The following is a 20,260-nucleotide window of genomic DNA, read 5'->3' on the forward strand; positions in this document are numbered from 1 at the left end:
TCTAATATACCATAACCCATCACATCACACGTGTATTCAGCAGACAGCACATACATGGCAGCATTGTGGAGGCACAGAGTGATGGGAGGAGTCTGATATACCATAACCCATCACATCACACGTGTAGTCAGCAGACAGCACATACATGGCAGCATTGTGGAGGCACAGAGTGATGGAAGGAGTCTAATATACCATAACCCATCACATCACATGTGTAGTCAGCAGGCAGCACATACTGTACATGGCAGCATTATGGAGGCACAGAGTGATGGGAGGAGTCTGATATACCATAACCCATCACATCACACATGTAGTCAGCAGACAGCACATACATGGCAGCATTGTGGAGGCACAGAGTGATGGGAGGAGTCTAATATACCATAACCCATCACATCACACGTGTATTCAGCAGACAGCACATACATGGCAGCATTGTGGAGGCACAGAGTGATGGGAGGAGTCTAATATACCATAACCCATCACATCACATGTGTAGTCAGCAGGCAGCACATACTGTACATGGCAGCATTATGGAGGCACAGAGTGATGGGAGGAGTCTGATATACCATAACCCATCACATCACACATGTAGTCAGCAGACAGCACATACATGGCAGCATTGTGGAGGCACAGAGTGATGGGAGGAGTCTAATATACCATAACCCATCACATCACACGTGTATTCAGCAGACAGCACATACATGGCAGCATTGTGGAGGCACAGAGTGATGGGAGGAGTCTAATATACCATAACCCATCACATCACATGTGTAGTCAGCAGACAGCACATACATGGCAGCATTGTGGGGGCACAGAGTGATGGGAGGAGTCTGATCTACCATAACCCATCATATCACAAGTGTAGTCAGCAGGCAGCACACACATGGCAGCATTGTGGAGGCACAGAGTGATGGGAGGAGTCTAATATACCATAACCCATCACATCACACGTGTAGTCAGCAGACAGCACATGCATGGCAGCATTGTGGAGGCACAGAGTGATGGGAGGAGCCTGATATACCATAACCCATCACATCACATGTATAGTCAGCAGGCAGCACATACATGGCAGCATTGTGGAGGCACAGAGTGATGGGAGGAGTCTAATATACCATAACCCATCACATCACATGTGTAGTCAGCAGACAGCACATACTGTACATGGCAGCATTGTGGGGGCACAGAGTGATGGGAGGAGTCTGATATACCATAACCCATCACATCACACGTGTATTCAGCAGACAGCACATACATGGCAGCATTGTGGAGGCACAGAGTGATGGGAGGAGTCTAATATACCATAACCCATCACATCACACGTGTAGTCAGCAGACAGCACATACATGGCAGCATTGTGGAGGCACAGAGTGATGGGAGGAGCCTAATATACCATAACCCATCACATCACAGGTGTAGTCAGCAGACAGCACATACATGGCAGCATTGTGGAGGCACAGAGTGATGGGAGGAGTCTAATATACCATAACCCATCACATCACACGTGTAGTCAGCAGACAGCACATACTGTACATGGCAGCATTGTGGAGGCACAGAGTGATGGGAGGAGTCTAATATACCATAACCCATCACAACACATGTGCAGTCAGCAGGCAGCACATACATGGCAGCATTGTGGAGGCACAGAGTGATGGGAGGAGTCTAATATACCATAACCCATCACATCACAGGTGTAGTCAGCAGACAGCACATACATGGCAGCATTGTGGAGGCACAGAGTGATGGGAGGAGTCTAATATACCATAACCCATCACATCACATGTGTAGTCAGCAGACAGCACATACTGTACATGGCAGCATTGTGGAGGCACAGAGTGATGGGAGGAGTCTGATATACCATAACCTATCACATCACATGTGTAGTCAGCAGACAGCACATACTGTACATGGCAGCATTGTGGAGGCACAGAGTGATGGGAGGAGTCTGATATACCATAACCCATCACATCACACATGTAGTCAGCAGACAGCACATACATGGCAGCATTGTGGAGGCACAGAGTGATGGGAGGAGTCTAATATACCATAACCCATCACATCACACGTGTATTCAGCAGACAGCACATACATGGCAGCATTGTGGAGGCACAGAGTGATGGGAGGAGTCTAATATACCATAACCCATCACATCACATGTGTAGTCAGCAGACAGCACATACATGGCAGCATTGTGGGGGCACAGAGTGATGGGAGGAGTCTGATCTACCATAACCCATCATATCACAAGTGTAGTCAGCAGGCAGCACACACATGGCAGCATTGTGGAGGCACAGAGTGATGGGAGGAGTCTAATATACCATAACCCATCACATCACACGTGTAGTCAGCAGACAGCACATACATGGCAGCATTGTGGAGGCACAGAGTGATGGGAGGAGCCTGATATACCATAACCCATCACATCACATGTGTAGTCAGCAGGCAGCACATACATGGCAGCATTGTGGAGGCACAGAGTGATGGGAGGAGTCTAATATACCATAACCCATCACATCACAGGTGTAGTCAGCAGACAGCACATACATGGCAGCATTGTGGAGGCACAGAGTGATGGGAGGAGTCTAATATACCATAACCCATCACATCACATGTGTAGTCAGCAGACAGCACATACTGTACATGGCAGCATTGTGGAGGCACAGAGTGATGGGAGGAGCCTGATATACCATAACCCATCACATCACATGTGTAGTCAGCAGACAGCACATACTGTACATGGCAGCATTGTGGGGGCACAGAGTGATGGGAGGAGCCTGATATACCATAACCCATCACATCACACATGTAGTCAGCAGGCAGCACATACTGTACATGGCAGCATTGTGGAGGCACAGAGTGATGGGAGGAGTCTAAAAAACAGACACCTCAACGGGTTGTTCAGACTCCTTGAATCACTGACTGAGATTAGAAAATTTATCAGCCTGATGGTCAGCAACATGGAGTCATGGCCCCATGCTGAGAAGGTCGCGACCCACTTTGGGGTCAGGATCCACAGTTTGAGAACTGCTACACTAACACATGAAGGAGGGCCCCAAAGGCGTGAAATACTTTCAATGAGTATATACTGTATATTTCTCCACACATTACAGTCACAAACACAATATGACTCCATAAACAGTGGTGGAGATGATGCATAGATGATAGAACATCGATGGTAGCAGCTCAGACATAGTAGTAGCAGTACTGACATGTATGAGTAGAATGGATGTTTGAAGGACAGTGGTATCGATGTTAGAACGGTGATACGGACAAATGAATGTTCATTGCCATGATGCGATGTGAACCATAGATAGAATATTGGAGTGCGAGCTGCCCGGGAGCAGCAGGAGTGCGAGCTGCCCGGGAGCAGTAGGAGTGCGAGCTGCCCGGGAGCAGCAGGAGTGCGAGCTGCCCGGGAGCAGCAGCAGTGGTGTAGCTAGGTGCCACGGCGCCCGGAGCAAGGGCATGTTTCGCGCCCCCCCCCCCCCCCCCCCCCGAATTTGTAGTAGGTGAGGCACCTGCTCCGTGAAAAGTGGGCACGGCCCAACATTATACCACACACCGTAATGCCCATTGCACATTTTAGCAAACTTTGTAATACCAATTACACATAAAGCCACAGCCATAACGCCAATTACACATAAGGCCACACATGATGCCAATTGCATACTATAGAACACACCGCAATGCCCATCACATACTAACACACCGTAATGCCCATCGCATACTAACACACTGCAATTCCCATCGAGGATAGTGCACAACAGGGTGGGTGGGTGAGGATAGTGCACAGCAGGGTGGGTGGGTGGGAGAGGATAGTGCACAGGTGGGTGGGTGGGTGAGGATAGTGCACAGCAGGGTGGGTGGGTGAAGATAGTGCACAGGTAGGTGGGTGGGTGTTAGAGGATAGTGCACAGCAGGGTGGGTGGGTGGGAGAGGATAGTGCACAGCAGGGTGGGTGGGTGGGAGAGGATAGTGCACAGCAGGGTGGGTGGGTGAGGATAGTGCACAGCAGGGTGGGTGGGTGGGAGAGGATAGTGCACAGCAGGGTGGGTGGGTGGGAGAGGATAGTGCAGAGATTAGTGCACACCACCCCACCCACAGCCGGCAAAGCAGCAGCGGTGCTTTCCGCGCACCCCCTCCCCCCTGTCGCCGGGCTTGCCCGCTCCCGGCTCCCCGCTGTGCACGGTGCTGCTATTTAAAAGTCACTCACATCTCCCGCTGGACCGCGCTAGCCAATAGGCGCTCACGGTCCAGCAGCCAATCAACTGGTGGCTGCTGGACCGCGAGCGCCTATTGGCTAGCGCGGTCCAGCAAGAGATGTGAGTAACTTTTAAATATACCACGTAGCGGGCAGTGGGGAGCCGGCGGGGGCGCCGCACTGAGCTGGGCACCTGAGCGGGCGAGATGGCGGTGCCGGCACAGCTCCGGCGCCATAATAGCTTCCTGCGCCTGGAGCTGGTGCTCCACCGGCACCGCCCTCGCTACGCCTCTGAGCAGCAGGAGTGCGAGCTGCCCGGGAGCAGCAGGAGTGCGAGCTGCCCGGGAGCAGCAGGAGTGCGAGCTGCCCGGGAGCAGCAGGAGTGCGAGCTGCCCGGGAGCAGCAGGAGTGCGAGCTGCCCGGGAGCAGCAGGAGTGCATGTAGTAGCACTACTAGAAGTCAGGCTGTGCTGGAGCTGGTAATACTGGGGGACAGGAACATCCAACTGGAGGTTTGACAATTGAAGCACAGACAGAGTGCAGGAGTATTATTATACCTGCAGGTAGCAGGAGGATTGGCTGACCAATTACCAGGTGGGATTCTGCGGTGGATTGGCTGGGAAAGTCCATGTGATACTGGCAAACATGGCTGCACCCATGTTTGTCTGTGGAGGGAAAGGGCATTTGTTTGCCGCATGACTGAGACTTATAACAAAAGCAGTAATGAGGACAGCTGCAGTGAGCTGGGGAATAGCATTAGGCAAGACTGCAGGATATCCTGCAGCATCAGGTGATCACTGGGGAGACTGCGGGATATGCCGCACAGCTGCAGCACCAGGTGATCATTGGTGAGACTGCGGGATATGCCGCACAGCTGCAGCATCAGGTGATCACTGGGGAGAATGCGGGATATGCCGCACAGCCGCAGCCCCAGGTGATCACTGGGGAGACTGCGGGATATGCCGCACAGCCGCAGCCCCAGGTGATCACTGGGGAGACTGCAGGATATGCCGTACAGCTGCAGCACCAGGTGATCATTGGGGAGACTGCGGGATATCCCACACAGCAGCATCAGGGGATCACTGGGGAGACTGCGGGATATGCCGCACAGCTGCAGCACCAGATGATCACTGGGGAGACTGCGGGATATCCCGCACAGCCGCAGCATCAGGTGATCACTGGGGAGAGTGCGGGATATGCGGCACAGCCGCAGCATCAGGTGATCACTGGGGAGACTGCGGGATATAACGCACAGCTGCAGCCTCAGGTTATCACTGGGGAGACTGCGGGATATGCCGCACAGCTGCAGCATCAGGTGATCACTGGGGAGACTGCGGGATATAACGCACAGCTGCAGCCTCAGGTGATCACTGGGGAGACTGCGGGATATGCCGCACAGTCGCAGCATCAGGTGATCATTGGGGAGACTGCGGGATATGCCGCACAGCCGCAGCATCAGGTGATCACTGGGGAGACTGCGGGATATAACGCACAGCTGCAGCCTCAGGTGATCACTGGGGAGACTGCGGGATATGCCGCACAGCCGCAGCATCAGGTGATCATTGGGGAGACTGCGGGATATGCCGCACAGCCGCAGCACCAGGTGATCACTGGGGAGACTGCGGGATATGCCGCACAGCTGCAGCACCAGGTGATCACTGGGGAGACTGCGGGATATGCCGCACAGCTGCAGCATCAGGTGATCACTGGGGAGACTGCGGGATATGCCGCACAGCCGCAGCATCAGGTGCTCACTGGAGAGACAGCAGGATATGCCGCACAGCTGCAGCACCAGGTGATCATTGGGGAGACTGCGGGATATGCCGCACAGCTGCAGCACAAGGTGATCACTGGGGAGACTGCGGGATATCCCGCACAGCAGCAGCATCAGGGGATCACTGGGGAGACTGCAGGATATGCCGCACAGCCGCAGCATCAGGTGATCACTGGGGAGACTGCGGGAAATGCCGCACAGCTGCAGCCTCAGGTGATCACTGGGGAGACTGCGGGATATGCCGCAAAGCTGCAGCATCAGGTGATCACTGGGGAGACTGCGGGATATGTTGCACAGCTGCAGCATCAGGTGATCACTGGGGAGACTGCGGGATATAACGCACAGCTGCAGCCTCAGGTGATCACTGGGTAGACTGCGGGATATGCCGCACAGCTGCAGCATCAGGTGATCACTGGGGAGACTGCGGGATATGCCGCAAAGCCGCAGCATCAGGTGATCACTGGAGAGACTGCGGGATATGCCGCACAGCCGCAGCACCAGGTGATCACTGGGGAGACTGCGGGATATGCCCCACAGCTGCAGCACCAGGTGATCACTGGGGAGACTGCGGGATATGCCGCACAGCCGCAGCATCAGGTGATCACTGGGGAGAATGCGGGATATGTTGCACAGCTGCAGCATCAGGGGATCACTGGGGAGACTGCGGGATATGCCGCACAGCTGCAGCATCAGGTGATCACTGGAGAGACTGCGGGATATGCCGCACAGCTGCAGCATCAGATGATCACTGGAGAGACTGCGGGATATGCCGCACAGCTGCAGCATCAGGTGATCACTGGGGAGACTGCGGGATATGCCGCACAGCTGCAGCATCAGGTGATCACTGGGGAGACTGCGGGATATGCCGCACAGCTGCAGCATCCGGTGATCACTGGGGAGACTGCAGGATATGCCGCACAGCTGCAGTGCAGCATCAGGTGATCACTGGGGAGACTGCGGGATATGCCGCACAGCCGCAGCATCAGGAGATTACTGGGGAGACTGCGGGATATGCTGCACAGCTGCAGCATCAGGTGATCACTGGGGAGACTGCGGGATATGCCGCACAGCTGCAGCATCAGGTGATCACTGGGGAGACTGCGGGATATGCCGCACAGCTGCAGCATCAGGTGATCACTGGGGAGACTGCGGGATATGCCGCACAGCTGCAGCATCAGGGGATCACTGGGGAGACTGCGGGATATGTCGCACAGCTGCAGCATCAGGGGATCACTGGGGAGACTGCGGGATAAAGTTGTCGACTCCTGGGATAAAGACAGCTGAAATTACCAGCACATACCTCTCTTGAAGAATGAGAACCACCTGCCTCATTGCCGCACGGCTGTGGGTTCCGCCTTGTTTGTTGGCATTTACCGACTGGACCTGAACTGCATGACCGTACTGTAGATAGGAAATCTGACCCAACACTCGGAATATTGCTCAAGCTCGAGAATGTTTGGTGGCAAAAGAGATTCTTGGTGAGACCGGCGACCCTGGAATTGCGAATCTCTAGTCACTGCTGCCCAAACGTGCAGACGAACCCAATCCCACATGCCAAAGGAACCACCCACCAGGAGATGATCCTACTGCACCCACCACAGCAGAGATATCCTCGCCCAAGGTGAAAGACGAACCAACTGATGCAGAAACAGATAAGACCCCAACCACTTGGAAATCGTAGTCTCTGACCAGGAGGCTGAACCTGAAGATAGTCCATGGCCTCTGGAACCTCTAGGTGCAGAGGCGGAAGCACCCATGGCATTCTCTTGAAACCTGGACAGGGCCCAAAAGGACCGAAGGGATGGACTCAAATAAGCCACTCAACAAGGAGGAGGAGCTGCGGAGGTCATAAACGTGGACTTACCACCTGTAGCCTGCAAAATCCATCAATCTAAAGCTGGTCCAAAAAGAGCATGGCCGGACTGGTAATTAAGGCCAGGGCCTCCACATCACATTTCAATTCCATATCTGCCTGACATTGGCAAAGCCATAGTGCACGCTAAGCAGAGAGCGCCATCGTATAATAAAGTGCTGGCTCCCCAAATCGCCAATCTATACCCAATGTAAACCTGCCATCCAGCGTCCCCTACGGATGATACAGAAAACGGTATTCCGTATTGCGTGCACTCATCATACAGCAATCTGCTGGAGTAATCGGTTACCAATGCCTGCAGAGTCTTCTCGCGTTTCTCAATGAACATTTCAAGACCCTTTATTTTCTCCCGTATCCAAGTCTTCTTCGATGAGGTCTGAAACAAAAAAAAAAATTGTCATCTTGGTAGTTTCATGTTACCCCATGTCCTGCAGCCAAAGCCGTCCATAGATCAGACTCATTACATCAGTGTTTCCCTCCAGCGGGCATGACCAGGGAGGGGGCAATGCATCCTTTCACCCACTCCGGTGCTGCAGACATACTGACCCCCTGCTGCCCCTTGTTTATCACATCTAGGCCCTTCTCCTAAGATTGCCTGACTATGAAATCCCTGCAAAGCATGCACTGGCCATACCAGCTGTGGGCGGGCGCTTTCACTTTATTAACCCTCATGATTTGTCTATGATATTAATATATGTTCAGCGTTTCCGATCATTGTCCTGCTGAATAATTGTATGCAATGCACTAACCACTGTGAGCCATATACGCCTCTCCTCCGCAGGATAGGAAGCACTACAGGAGGAACATAGCAGCTCATACACATACTGTTCTCCATATACTCCTCTCCTCCGCAGGATAGGAAGCACTACAGGAGGAACATAGCAGCTCATACACATACTGTTCTCCATATACTCCTCTCCTCCGCAGGATAGGAAGCATTGCAGGAGGAACATAGCAGCTCATACACATACTCATCTCCATATACTCCTCTCCTCCGCAGTATAGGAAGCATTGCAGGAGGAACATAGCAGCTCATACACATACTGATCTCCATATACTCCTCTCCTCCGCAGGATAGGAAGTAATATAGGAGGAACATAGCAGCTCATACACATACTGTTCTCCATATACCCCTCTCCTCCACAGGATAGGAAGCATTGCAGGAGGAACATAGCAGCTCATACACATACTCATCTCCATATACTCCTCTCCTCCGCAGGATAGGAAGCACTACAGGAGGAACATAGCAGCTCATACACATACTGATCTCTATATACCCCTCTCTTCCACAGGATAGGAAACACTACAGGAGGAACATAGCAGCTCATACACATACTGATCTCCATATACCCCTCTCCTCCGCAGGATAGGAAACACTACAGGAGGAACATAGCAGCTCATACACATACTGATCTCTATATACCCCTCTCCTCCACAGAATAGGAAACACTACAGGAGGAACATAGCAGCTCATACACATACTGAGCTCCATATACCCCTCTCCTCCGCAGGATAGGAAGCAATACAGGTGGAACATAGCAGCTCATACACATACTGATCTCTATATACCCCTCTCCTCCACAGGATAGGAAACACTACAGGTGGAACATAGCAGCTCATACACATACTGATCTACATATACCCCTCTCCTCCGCAGGATAGGAAGTAATATAGGAGGAACATAGCAGCTCATACACATACTGTTCTCCATATACCCCTCTCCTCCACAGGATAGGAAGCATTGCAGGAGGAACATAGCAGCTCACATACTGATCTCTATATACCCCTCTCTTCCACAGGATAGGAAACACTACAGGAGGAACATAGCAGCTCATACACATACTGATCTCCATATACCCCTCTCCTCCGCAGGATAGGAAACACTACAGGAGAAACATAGCAGCTCATACACATACTGATCTCTATATACCCCTCTCCTCCACAGAATAGGAAACACTACAGGAGGAACATAGCAGCTCATACACATACTGATCTCCATATACCCCTCTCCTCCGCAGGATAGGAAGCAATACAGGAGGAACATAGCAGCTCATACACATACTGATCTCTATATACCCCTCTCCTCCACAGGATAGGAAACACTACAGGAGGAACATAGCAGCTCATACACATACTGATCTCTATATACCCCTCTCCTCCACAGGATAGGAAACACTACAGGAGGAACATAGCAGCTCATACACATACTGATCTCCATATACCCCTCTCCTCCGCAGGATAGGAAGCACTACAGGAGGAACATAGCAGCTCATACACATACTGATCTCCATATACACCTCTCCTCCACAGGATAGGAAGCACTACAGGAGGAACATAGCAGCTCATACACATACTGATCTCCATATACTCCTCTCCTCAGCAGGATAGGAAGTATTACAGGAGGAACATAGCAGCTCATACACATACTGATCTCTATGTACCCCTCTCCTCCACAGGATAGGAAACACTACAGGAGGAACATAGCAGCTCATACACATACTGATCTCCATATACTCCTCTCCTCCGCAGGATAGGAAGCATTGCAGGAGGAACATAGCAGCTCATACACATACTGTTCTCCATATACCCCTCTCCTCCGCAGGATAGGAAGTATTACAGGAGGAACATAGCAGCTCATACACATACTGATCTCCATATACACCTCTCCTCCACAGGATAGTAAGTATTACAGGAGGAACATAGCAGCTCATACACATACTGTTCTCCATATACCCCTCTCCTCTGCAGGATAGGAAGCACTACAGGAGGAACATAGCAGCTCATACACATACTGTTCCCCATATACCCCTCTCCTCTGCAGGATAGGAAGCATTGCAGGAGGAACATAGCAGATCATTCACATACTGATCTCCATATACTCCTCTCCTCCACAGGATAGGAAGTATTACAGGGGGAACATAGCAGCTCATACACATACTGATCTCCATATACACCTCTCCTCCACAGGATAGGAAGCACTACAGGAGGAACATAGCAGCTCATACACATACTGATCTCCATATACTCCTCTCCTCAGCAGGATAGGAAGTATTACAGGAGGAACATAGCAGCTCATACACATACTGATCTCTATGTACCCCTCTCCTCCACAGGATAGGAAACACTACAGGAGGAACATAGCAGCTCATACACATACTGATCTCCATATACTCCTCTCCTCCGCAGGATAGGAAGCATTGCAGGAGGAACATAGCAGCTCATACACATACTGTTCTCCATATACCCCTCTCCTCCGCAGGATAGGAAGTATTACAGGAGGAACATAGCAGCTCATACACATACTGATCTCCATATACACCTCTCCTCCACAGGATAGTAAGTATTACAGGAGGAACATAGCAGCTCATACACATACTGTTCTCCATATACCCCTCTCCTCTGCAGGATAGGAAGCACTACAGGAGGAACATAGCAGCTCATACACATACTGTTCCCCATATACCCCTCTCCTCTGCAGGATAGGAAGCATTGCAGGAGGAACATAGCAGATCATTCACATACTGATCTCCATATACTCCTCTCCTCCACAGGATAGGAAGTATTACAGGGGGAACATAGCAGCTCATACACAAACTGATCTCCATATACTCCTCTCCTCCGCAGGATAGGAAGTATTACAGGGGGAACATAGCAGCTCATACACAAACTGATCTCCATATACGCCTCTCCTCCACAGGATAGGAAACACTACAGGAGGAACATAGCAGTTCATACACATACTGATCTCCATATACCTCCTTTGCATGATAGGAAGTAATACAGGAGGAACATAGCAGTTCATACTATAGATGAGCGGGCACGGATTGCCCAGATCTGGTGTTCAGAGCTTACCGTTTGACTCGGAAACGGGCGCACAAGCAAAACATCATCGCCCGGCGTCGAATTCTAAAGGGTTCCAGCAATAAATTGCGCCTCCCACGCCGCCGTACGCATTCCAGTCTTGGGAAAGGGGTAATAGGGCTGTGCGCTGACTGTCTATCCACCTCTGCTGGGGCCTACTATTTATTTAGTCTGCTGGTGCCACTGCCTAGTGCCATCTTCCAGTGTGCTGGTGTTTGCACTGCCTAGTGTGTTTGCCAGTACCTGCCTACTGCTGTATATTATTCCAGTTTGCTGGTGCCCTGCCTATCAGTACCTATCGCAGTATATAATTGCCATCTGCTAGTGCCTACCTACTGCCGTATATAAATTTCCAGTCTGCTGGTGCTGCAGTATATATATATATATATATATATATATATATATATATATACATACATATATATATACACATATATATATATATACTGTATATATATATATATATATATATATATATATATATATATACACACATATATATATATATATTCCTCTACGAGGTCGGTACCATATATCCTTATCAAATTATTTAACATCATCAGTAAGGGATGTTTTTACAGGAGACATTATTCATCGGGGATGTGAGGCTCCGCTTTAAGTGACCATATCGGTAACGTGCTTGTTTATGTTTTTCATATGTGCGGGTAGTTAATCATGTTTGCTTATTTATGTACTATTTTTTTCAATGCATTTTTTCTGTGTATGTTGCACTATTTGCACTTTAAACTTGTCAACCCAGTATCGCTCTAAGTAGCGTTCACTGGGTGTCACCATGACAACCTACACACGCTGCATTGCCGGAATACGGCAATGTTCTGTGATGTCACTGGTGCGTGCCTGTGAATCCCGGCGTCCACGCCGAGGAGGCGGCGCGTGGTTGTAATAAAAGGTCAGTATTTGTTTGTATTCACTAGCCTGAGGAAAATACATTTGGTATTGAAACGTTGCTGTGTTGTGCTGTGACAATTAAAAGCACTTTTTTTCAAGGCTGGAGTGCTGCGTATCTATTGGAAATATTTAGCTGTGTCCCAGCTGCAAGCAGGCACCCGCCGAGGAATGATTTAAGTGGAGCTGCCGGACCCCCCCCCTCCGTCTTTATATATATATATATATACACACACACACACACACACATATACACACACACATATAAGAAACTGTGATCAGCGGCACTCGTCTCCAGTCCTGGGGTGACACGTAGGGGTATAAGTAGCGGTGCCTTCCTTGTAGAAGTTCTGTGGTTTGGGGCCACAAACTAATGTAATATTGTTCGGTGGCGGCACTCAGCCAGTAAAAGGAGTCCCACAAAGGTCTTATAACCAACGTTTCAATGCTTTATTGGCATTTTCGTCAGGGTGCTGTAACAAACAAACATACAAACAATCTTACTTCAATACCTTTCAGTCCGTCCCTGTCCTCTCCCGCCGCCGGCCAGCGTGCGTCCGTACGACTGCATCCGCCCACTTTGGGGGAGGGCAGGGAGGGTACCTACGTGAATACAAAAAACACCAATCACATACAAGATCTTTGGGTAACCATGGTTACTGGTAAACATTAAAAGATACGCTGTCAGCTCCATAGAAAATACACGTAAAACAATGTTTCTGTATATATGCTACCTGAGAGACAGATCCTACAACATGCATATAGAACAGTAATTATTTTACAAAACATGACAATCCAAGGTTTTCATTTAACCCTCTGGGGGCTTGTGTATCAAGCCTGAAGATCCATCTACTCTCAGCTTGCAGGAGTTTTAACCCTCTGTTGCCCCCTCGCTTGTCAGGAGGTATGTGTTCAATAATCCTGTAACGCAATGTGGCAAGGGAATGCCTTGCCTCGGCAAAGTGCCGTGCAACAGGGTGTTCACTGCGTCCAGACGCAATAGCTGCTTTTATCGTGGAGCGATGCCCTGCCGCTCGCTCTTTGAAAGTTCGCTCGGTCTTGCCGACATAGTGTCGACCGCAGGGGCAGCTGATAAGGTAGACTACGTATTTGGTACTACAGGAGACTCTTTGCCGGATAGAGTAGCATTTTCCAGAATATGGATGATAGAACTTGTCTCCTGTTACCATATAGGAGCACGTAGTACAGCCTGTACATTTAAAGCAGCCTGGACGGGCACTTAGAAAGGAGGTTGAAGATGAGGGATTTGCAAGTAATGGAGCTACGTCATTTTTAACAAGGTAGGATTTTAGATTCCTGCCTCTGGTATAGGCATTCATCAAACGATGATTGCTTAGAGATTTTAGAGAGTTGTCCCCACTAATAACAGGCCAATATTTTTTGGCAGACTTATTAATCAGATTACTAGCATGGTGATATTTGTTCACCCAGACAAATTTGTCTTGTTGGCTAGATCTATCTTTGGGGGTAAAGAGGTTATCTCGAGGAATTTTTAAAGCCTTGTTTTTAGCATCCATGAGGGATCTTATCGGATATCCACGTTGTGCAAATTTATTGACCATTTCAGTTAGGGCACAATCCAATTCTGACGGGTCACTTGTTATTCTGCAAACTCGCAACATCTGCGAGAATGGTAGACCTGCTTTTAGTGGCAAAGGGTGGCTGCTGTTGGCTAGCAACAGATTATTGCGGTCGGTGGTCTTGGTAAACAGAGATGTTTTCAATTGGCCATGAATGAACGCAACTTTTACATCTAAGAAATGGATGGTGTTCTCATTTATTTCAAAGGTAAATTTAATGGGGGAAGCTGTGGAATTGTGGTCTAGGATCAAGGACTGTAGTTTGTCCTTTGTACCCGACCAGATCACGAACAAGTTGTCTATATAGCGAGTATATAGACGTATTTCTCCACTGATGTTAGAATTAGAAAAAAACAGCTCTTGTTCTATCATAAACATATAACAGTTGGCGAACGATGGGGCCACTGAGGTCCCCATCGCACACCCCTGTAGCTGCAAGAAAAACTTGTCATTAAACATAAAATAGTTGCATTTCAATGTCATAGCCAAAAGTGTCATAAACAGTGCAATCGGGGGGCCCACATAGAGTGGGTTCTCCGTGATGAGAGTCTCCACAGCTGTCAACCCTCCCTGGTGGGGTATCGAGGTGTAGAGACTCTTGACATCAATAGTACAAAGTAAACTGTTAGATGGGAGGTCTCTTAAAGCTTTTAATTTAAGTAATAATGTGCTAGTATCTTTCAGGTATGTAGGTCTTGCCTGCACAACAGGCTGTAGGAAAGAATCAAGATAAATGGACACTGGCTCAAATAAAGATCCTCTTGCCGATATAATCGGACGTCCGGGTGGATTTGAAAGGTCTTTGTGGATCTTAGGTATTGTGTAAAGGAGGGGCACCACTGGAAATGGTGTAGTTATGGTGTGTTAAGAAGGCACCCTCCTCCATTGCAAGGTATCTACAGTCACAGCTACCTACCTCATCGAGTGCAGACCACTTTTAATTGGTGGAGGATAGCACCTATATGTTAAAGGACTGAACAGTTCTTATTTCACCTTTGGGGCCAATTCGTGGATTCCGAGAGAAGTTATGGAGAATTCAGCCTCCTTCTCGGACACCCTGGCTGCAGCTGCCCAAACACGTGTTGAATTAACACCCGGAGCTGTATTCAGCTATTCAGATTACGATAACATCCTCTTCAACGGAGACAAAACTGCCACAGCTGGCTCCCCTGACAATCTACATCTATACCGAGAGCTGCTCAACCTTAAAAGGAAAGAGACAGATTATTACCTACATGGGGTAACCCTATCGGATTACATCCGTGAAAAAAAGATTCCCCGCGGCTTTCGCATCCGCAATGTCCCAACCATCGGACGCTTCAACATCCCATTCTGCAAAACATGGACTTCAATCCTAAACAAATGCTCTTTTGACCTTATGCTTGCCGTGATAGAAGAGGTCTCACGGGAGCTAAAGGGCATACAGAGCAAGCTTACTGAATTTGAAACAGTCAACATGCCGACACTATCTGCCGACACCATTAATTGGAGTGAAAAGTTGAATACCTATTTGGACAAATATAAAAAGGACTTGACCAATTAAAAAAGCAATAAAAAGGAGCGAGTTTCATCTGATTATGATCGCCATCTCGTATACCCCTGGCTCACAGGAGGGGAACAAATGTCCAGGGGAGGACGGAGGCGACCTAATAACAGATTCAACCGTGCAGGGTTGGATTCCGAAAATTCAAGAGATGAAGCATCGTCTGCTAGCGATGTAGATGGAGCTGGCCCTTCCTCCAAATCGATCCCTTTAGGGGTCAAAACAAGGGCCCAGCTCGCTCTACCAAGAGGCCGTGCACCCGCCGGAGCGGCCAGAACAAAAGGGAAGAACGCAAGGCGGCCGCCGCAACCTCAATTACACATGTCTTTAACCTCTCTTCTCGTCCTCTTTCTTCCGCTGAAACACAAGTCCTTTCAAAAGGTCTCAACTTTGTCCCGTCGACTTCTCCTGATCTGTTAGACGTGAAAGTAGAGCAGTACAAGCTTGGGAGGCAGCTTTGTTTCAGGGAATATTTTGAAGCACATAAAAGTGACAACGCTGACATTCAAATCCCTTTACCAGCCTCATTTCGCAAAAAATCTAGTTTCGACCCAGTGTCGACAAATGCTGCCATCAAAACTTACTGCCGTCTAATAGAACAAGATACCAAAGCAATTCTCCAATCACCTGTGGATTCGCACAGCAATTTTTCAAGACAGGACTGGCAGGCGCTGAAGGCATTAAGTTCATGTAAAGAAATCATAGTGCGCCCTGCCGACAAAGGTGGGGGGGTGGTGGTCTTAAACACCGTGGACTATGTCAAAGAGATCAATCAACAACTGGAGGACAAGGAGGTCTATGAAAGTCTCTTGCGAGACCCAACTGCAGTTTATAAAAAGAATTTGGACACTGTTCTCACTGCAGCCATGACAGCTGGCGACATTTCTGGGACAGTAAAGGAGGCATTAACTACACCATTTCCAGTGGTGCCCCTCCTTTACACAATACCTAAGATCCACAAAGACCTTTCAAATCCACCCGGACGTCCGATTATATCGGCAAGAGGATCTTTATTTGAGCCAGTGTCCATTTATCTTGATTCTTTCCTACATCCTGTTGTGCAGGCAAGACCTACATACCTGAAAGATACTAGCACATTATTACTTAAATTAAAAGCTTTAAGAGACCGCCCGTCTAACAGTTTACTTTGTACTATTGATGTCAAGAGTCTCTACACCTCGATACCCCACCAGGGAGGGTTGACAGCTGTGGAGACTCTCATCACGGAGAACCCACTCTATGTGGCCACCCCGATTGCACTGTTTATGACACTTTTGGCTATGACATTGAAATGCAACTATTTTATGTTTAATGACAAGTTTTTCTTGCAGCTACAGGGGTGTGCGATGGGGTCCTCAGTGGCCCCATCGTTCGCCAACTGTTATATGTTTATGATAGAACAAGAGCTGTTTTTTTCTAATTCTAACATCAGTGGAGAAATACGTCTATATACTCGCTATATAGACAACTTGTTCGTGATCTGGTCGGGTACAAAGGACAAACTACAGTCCTTGATCCTAGACCACAATTCCACAGCTTCCCCCATTAAATTTACCTTTGAAATAAATGAGAACACCATCCATTTCTTAGATGTAAAAGTTGCGTTCATTCATGGCCAATTGAAAACATCTCTGTTTACCAAGACCACCAACCGCAATAATCTGTTGCTAGCCAACAGCAGCAACCCTTTGCCACTAAAAGCAGGTCTACCATTCTCGCAGATGTTGCGAGTTTGCAGAATAACAAGTGACCCGTCAGAATTGGATTGTGCCCTAACTGAAATGGTCAATAAATTTGCACAACGTGGATATCCGATAAGATCCCTCATGGATGCTAAAAACAAGGCTTTAAAAATTCCTCGAGATAACCTCTTTACCCCCAAAGATAGATCTAGCCAACAAGACAAATTTGTCTGGGTGAACAAATATCACCATGCTAGTAATCTGATTAATAAGTCTGCCAAAAAATATTGGCCTGTTATTAGTGGGGACAACTCTCTAAAATCTCTAAGCAATCATTGTTTGATGAATGCCTATACCAGAGGCAGGAATCTAAAATCCTACCTTGTTAAAAATGACGTAGCTCCATTACTTGCAAATCCCTCATCTTCAACCTCCTTTCTAAGTGCCCGTCCAGGCTGCTTTAAATGTACAGGCTGTACTACGTGCTCCTATATGGTAACAGGAGACAAGTTCTATCATCCATATTCTGGAAAATGCTACTCTATCCGGCAAAGAGTCTCCTGTAGTACCAAATACGTAGTCTACCTTATCAGCTGCCCCTGCGGTCGACACTATGTCGGCAAGACCGAGCGAACTTTCAAAGAGCGAGCGGCAGGGCATCGCTCCACGATAAAAGCAGCTATTGCGTCTGGACGCAGTGAACACCCTGTTGCACGGCACTTTGCCGAGGCAAGGCATTCCCTTGCCACATTGCGTTACAGGATTATTGAACACATACCTCCTGACAAGCGAGGGGGCAACAGAGGGTTAAAACTCCTGCAAGCTGAGAGTAGATGGATCTTCAGGCTTGATACACAAGCCCCCAGAGGGTTAAATGAAAACCTTGGATTGTCATGTTTTCTAAAATAATTACTGTTCTCTATGCATGTTGTAGGATCTGTCTCTCAGGTAGCATATATACAGAAACATTGTTTTACGTGTATTTTCTATGGAGCTGACAGCGTATCTTTTAATGTTTACCAGTAACCATGGTTACCCAAAGATCTTGTATGTGATTGGTGTTTTTTGTATTCACGTAGGTACCCTCCCTGCCCTCCCCCAAAGTGGGCGGATGCAGTCGTACGGACGCACGCTGGCTGGCGGCGGGAGAGGACAGGGACGGACTGAAAGGTATTTAAGTAAGATTGTTTGTATGTTTGTTTGTTACAGCACCCTGACGAAAATGCCAATAAAGCATTGAAACGTTGGTTATAAGACCTTTGTGGGACTCCTTTTACTGGCTGAGTGCCGCCACCGAACAATACACACACACACATATATATATATATATATACAGACACATATATATATATATATATATATATATATATATATATATATATATATACAATACCAACACCAGTGGCACTCGGGTGTATCCAATAATGACAACACACAGCGGTGTTTTAACGACGTTTCATTTCTCTAAACGGAAATTTCATCAGGTTACAAACAATGTGCATACACGTGCTTACCTTATACCCCTCCGATGGTCACACAGGCAGCGTCATTCGGGGCGTCATCCGGCCTCTCCGGTAATGTGCGTCGCCAGTCTGACGTCACCGCGTTCCCTGCACGCAGCGGGGCTAGTCACAAACCTCCGCCAGGCTCTGGGTCCTTTACTGATGACGTCATTACGCTTCTTCACGCAGCCTGGAGTTGATTGGATCCTGCACCCGACGTGCTGTTCCCTGTCGCCATGGAAACATAAATACATACAATAAAATATACAATACACAACAAACAGTGATACAGTGCTACAAGTTAATGTAATGCATAAGGGCAAAATTATTTAAGCAATACATATTACGCAAAATGCACAAAGATAAATCAAATTAACACCGCAACATCACATCCCCCTTAAATGGAATGCGATGATGCCGCTGGGTTTCTGGAACTATACTCATACAACAAACCCTCAATATGAAATATTATTTAAAGAGGTATCGTCTTTTGCAGAAGAGACACATACATATACTCTATGGTTCCCTTGTCAAAGGCAAACAAAGGTTGGTATCTAAATACATCAAAGAAAACAAGATAATGGAACCATATCATTTAAACCCTTTGGATGTAGCACGTTAAGGCGATGGATCCAACGTGCCTCACATCTCAAAAGGGCTGCACCTCTATCGCCACCTCGAATTGATCGTTCGACATGGTCGATCATTCGGTACCTAAGGCTGGTTAAGTTGTGTCTCGCCTGGGCAAAATGGCGGGCAACAGGTTGCTCGCTACTGCCCGAAAGGAGAGCAGCCTTGATGGCGGAGCGATGCCCTGCCATACGCTCTTTGAACTTCCTTGTGGTCTTACCTATGTAGGTAAGACCACAAGGACAAATGATTTGGTACACCACGTGACTGCTTTCGCAAGTCAAGTGGTGTCTGATCTGGTAGACATTTCCATCATGGGGGTGATGAAATTTGTCCCCAGTAATCAAAAATTTGCATGTAGTACATGAACATTTGAAACAACCCCATCTTTTCTTTAAGAAATTCTTTGATGGAGGTACTCCTTTCCCGGCTATGTCGGATCTAACTAGAATATCTTTCAAGTTTTTTGGCCTGGAGAAACATGGCATCAGCCTTGTCTGTTCCAGACCTAGATGTGGATCCGATTGTATGATCCTCCAGTTAGCTTTGGCAGTCTTGTTCAATTTCTCAGTAAGAACATTATATTGACAGACCCACGGTATGATTTTTGATTTTGGATCTTCTTTTCTGTTACTTGTTAAGAGTTGCTCACGGGTCTTGGATAATGCTTTATTCTTCGTATTCAACAAAT

The 20,260-nt window shown here is 48.2% G+C and overlaps 1 protein-coding gene across 5 annotated transcripts in view; it reads right to left on the reverse strand.

Moving 5' to 3' along the window:
- LOC146061612 (uncharacterized) overlaps positions 1 to 20,260 on the reverse strand; it is a 447,354-nt gene that overhangs the window by 16,190 nt on the left and 410,904 nt on the right. For all 5 annotated transcript variants that reach the window (XM_083174479.1, XM_083174488.1, XM_083174510.1 and 2 more), the window contains one exon: positions 8,134 to 8,220. In XM_083174479.1, coding sequence (XP_083030605.1) covers positions 8,134 to 8,220 — 87 coding nt within the window. The remainder of the gene's footprint in view (positions 1 to 8,133; positions 8,221 to 20,260) is intronic.

This window comes from Crinia signifera, chromosome 1 (assembly GCF_055691185.1).
Source record: "Crinia signifera chromosome 1, ASM5569118v1, whole genome shotgun sequence".
NCBI classification, from domain to species: Eukaryota; Metazoa; Chordata; class Amphibia; order Anura; family Myobatrachidae; genus Crinia; species Crinia signifera.